The sequence below is a fragment of the Asparagus officinalis genome, chromosome 1 (genome assembly GCF_001876935.1).
Source record: "Asparagus officinalis chromosome 1, Aspof.V1, whole genome shotgun sequence".
In the NCBI taxonomy this organism is placed as follows: domain Eukaryota; kingdom Viridiplantae; phylum Streptophyta; class Magnoliopsida; order Asparagales; family Asparagaceae; genus Asparagus; species Asparagus officinalis.
This window is the reverse complement of record NC_033794.1, coordinates 8,211,882-8,216,153: the sequence shown is the minus strand read 5'-3', so window position 1 is coordinate 8,216,153 and position 4,272 is coordinate 8,211,882. Positions and strand designations below refer to the sequence as shown.

General features: G+C 40.7%; 1 protein-coding gene across 1 annotated transcript; it reads left to right on the top strand.

Moving 5' to 3' along the window:
* LOC109832703 lies at positions 308–931 on the top strand. The gene is made up of 2 exons (XM_020400108.1): positions 308–315; positions 404–931. Exon 2 carries the CDS (start codon positions 439–441, stop codon positions 919–921), a length of 483 nt encoding a protein of 160 aa, XP_020255697.1. The 5' UTR covers positions 308–315; positions 404–438; the 3' UTR covers positions 922–931.

Sequence of the window (4,272 nt, the reverse complement as noted above, 5' to 3'; positions counted from 1 at the left end):
TTAAGGTAAGTTAAATACATACAACTTAACAATTTTCCAAATAAACTTATTTTTATTCAACTATGTATAATTTATAATTTTTTATAGGACTGCATTGGTTTGATAGATGGCACACACGTCGACGCGGTTTTACCTAGTGACCTAGTTGCACGGTTTAGAGGGCGAAAAGGGGTCACCCAAAACATCTTAGCAGCATGCACCCCCAATAAACTATTTACTTATGTCTTGGCTGGCTAGGAGGGGCAGCAAATGATTATAGGGTATTACAAGACGCCCTGTCTAGAATCCTGAGCAGTTGGCTCCGAGTTTATGATGGTATTCATTCTCACTTGTGCACATTATGAATAATTTATTAACTACTTGACAATATTTTAGATTTTAAAATACTGTTTAATTAATGTAGGTAAATATTACCTATGTGACGCTGGATACACCACAATGCCAGGTTTCATATCCCCGTATCGCGGTGTCCGATATCATTTAAAAGAGCACACCGGTAGGACACCAAAGAATAGGAAGGAGTTGTTCAATTTAAGGCATTCATCTTTAAGATCAAAAATTGAGTGCACATTTGGGATACTGAAGAATCGGTTTAAAATTCTTGCGGGGAAGCCGAATTATCCATTTCCCACTCAAGTGGACATTGTACTAGCGTGTACTGTGTTGCACAACTTTATTGCCTTGGAGGATCCGGATGATGATATTTTAAATGAAAATGTTGAAATTGATGAAGATACTGGGGAAGAGACAAATGAGGACGAATCAAATGTGATGGACTATACTCAAAGTAGGACACAAAGAGAGGATCGAGATGTTAGAAATGAATGGAAGGAGTTACGAGATCAAATTGCTTGGGCGATGTGGGTGGATTATTGTGCAAAGTACAATGGTGGTAACACAATGGAGAGCGGTTTAACTTAGTGTAGTATTTGTCCTATGGCTATGTAATAACTTGGTGAATTTTAAAATACTGTTCGCATCGATATTGTTTAATGTTTCTTTGCTTGTAACAAACCATTACTACTTTTATCACTTGCTATTTTGTTATGTTGTTTGAACTAGAAATATCATCGTTTACTATATTCCCTGCTAAATGCATACATATCCCATATTCTATAAATTTCTTTATTGTTAATATGGCTATGCTTACAAAATATATTAGGTATGGCTAACAATCCGGCAGATAAGCAAAGCGTGCCTTCTCATTCGAATGCAATGCCAAGTCCTACATCAGGGATTAACATGAACTACATGCCTGTTCGACCACAGCCATTCACCTCACCTCAGCATACTTTCTCACCATTCCCACCATGGGATGGTAATTATGGAGCGCGACAGCTTGTCGTGTCGCGGCTTGGGCGCTGCAATCTAGGGTGCCGCGGCTATGTTAAAGGAGTGTTGCAGCAGTTACGAAACAGTTATATGATGATTTTTGAGGCCCACGTGGCAGCATACCAGAAACAGAACGTGTGCTGACGTGTACAAGCAGTTAAACCACGAAAAAAGGTGGTTAAAAGTCGTGGGAGAGCGGTTTTAAGCACGATCAAACGTGCTGATAACTGCCTCTTCGGCCGCCGCAGGTTACACTGCCGCGCCAATAGCCGGCGCCAATAGCCGCGACAGTGTTGACTGACGCGGCCAAAGAGCATTTGTTTGGTCAGTTATCTCGCCCCCGTTTCCACTGTTATGCATTCATACCCCTATAAATACCTCCCTAGACATGAAATAAATGACAGAGAGCAGTTAAGAGCAGAAAAGACTTAAGCTTTTGGTGAATTAGAGCAAAAGAGAGAGTCTTCCTTCTTCACAAATATCTTCAAGAAGCTTTTGGCGATTCCTAGAGATCTAAGCTCTGACTTGATCTTTAGAAGAGTGAACATCTTACATCGATAAGATATTCGCTTCAAATTCTTACTTCGATAAACGAAGGAAGAATCATTAAACCCCTCACGGTTCAATCAGAATCTGTGATTTGGTGGTCCACGAGTCAAAGCGCTCCCGGCACAGGCAAAGATCCCACGCAAGCAGCGATCCAAACAACGATCCTGCGTTTGTTTCTAAAAAGTTGTATATAAAAAAGGTATCTCTTTTTTGAATTTATTGTAATCGACCGAAGATATAATGAATTCCATGACAAAACCAACTTTTGACGAAAACAAGCTGGCGACCACAGTGGGAGTTTGCCCTTCTGGATGAAAACAAAATGACGGGGAGTCAGTCAACAATTTTGTCAAGCGCTTCCGTAACAAGGCAATGAATTGCAGAGATCCTGTTACAGAGGAGTTCATTCTGCAAACATGCCATAATAATCTCTCTATCGATGTCCTGGAAGCTCTGGGGGTCGTACCATCCAAAACTTGGAAAGATTTGAAAATACGCGGTGAACAAGCTGAACACTTTCTTAAAAGAAAGAAAGCCGAGAGAAGCCAACCGACGACATCTGCAATCACTGGGAACCCTCGCCAATGACAAAATCGAGCTACCACCTATTAAAGATCAGGAGGGAGCTAAGAGAATTACGGATCCAAACTACTGTGCGTACCACAGAAGGGTTCTTCATCCCACTGAGATTTGCTTCGGACTCAAAAATAAAATCCAAGCATTAATTGACTCCGGCGTCATAACGGCGAAACAAGCCAAGTAAAGACGACTTTAACTCCATTGCGTACCACAGAAGGGTTCTTCATCCCACTGAGATTTGCTTCGGACTCAAAAATAAAATCCAAGCATTAATTGACTCCGGCGTCATAATGGCGAAACAAGCCGATTAAAGATGACCCTACTCCATTGGATACACGAGTATAAACTGTTTCCCCAACTCCATTGGGTACACGAGTATAAACTGTTTCCCCACACTCCGAAGAGTATACGAGTATAAACTGCTCCTCGATACTCCAACAGGTATATGAGTCTAAACTATTTCCTTTCTTTCACGGGAAGTTCCTAGAGAATGCCATGCATGGTACTTTTAAGGATAACCCGATCATATAGCTAAACATAATGATAAACTCAGTTTCGCAAGAAAAAGCTGGGGGTGGATGGTTCATGTAACGGAAAGTTCTCGGAAGAATGTATATGTAACTTTCTTAGGAATAACCCGATCATTGCAAACAAAGTGTTAAACACTACATCCCCACGGTGATTTCCGAATACTCTTTTGTTGAGATGAGATTTGATCACTCCTTTAGATCAATCTTCCCTCACAAAACTCACATTTGGTCAAACCTTTAAACAGTTAGGACCAAAGCCAAAATCCCCTCTCGATTCGTTCCATGAACGAGAGGTCCACAAATTGAACGATCAAACCTTTAAACAGTTAGGATCGTCTCAAATTCCCATCTTGGTCAAACCTTTAAACAGTTAGGACCAAAGCCAAAATCCCCTCTCGATTCGTTCCATGAACGAGAGGTCCACAAATTGAACGATCAAACCTTTAAACAGTTAGGATCGTCTCAAAACTCCCACTTGGTCAAACCTTACTACAGTTAGGACCAAAACCAAAATCCCCTTTCGATTCCTTCCATGAACGAAAGGTCCACAAATTGAACGATCAAACCTTCCTACGGTTAAGATCGTCTCAAAATTCCCATTTTGGTCAAACCTTTAAACAGTTAGGACCAAAGCCAAAATCCCCTCTCGATTCGTTCCATGAACGAGAGGTCCACAAATTGAACGATCAAACCTTTAAACAGTTAGGATCGTCTCAAATTCCCATCTTGGTCAAACCTTTAAACAGTTAGGACCAAAGCCAAAATCCCCTCTCGATTCGTTCCATGAACGAGAGGTCCACAAATTGAACGATCAAACCTTTAAACAGTTAGGATCGTCTCAAAACTCCCACTTGGTCAAACCTTACTACAGTTAGGACCACAACCAAAATCTCCTTTCGATTCATTTTTTGCGAACGAAGGGTCCACTTTTGAATTGAGTAATCAAACCTTATGACAGTTAGGATTATTCAAACCAATCCAGATTCTCTAAGTGGAGATCCCACTTTGAGTTTCTTTACTCCAGGAGATAGAATATAAAATTCTTTCTCTCCGATTCTGGGTTTATCTCTACCAACAAACAAGAGACCAGGAGATAGAATATAAAATTCTTCCTCTCCATCATCGGGTTCATCTCTACCAACAAACAAGAGACCAGGAGATAGAATATAAAATTCTTCCTCTCCATCATCGGGTTCATCTCTACCAACAAACAAGAGACCAGGAGATAGAATATAAAATTCTTCCTCTCCATCATCGGGTTCATCTCTACCAACAAACAAGA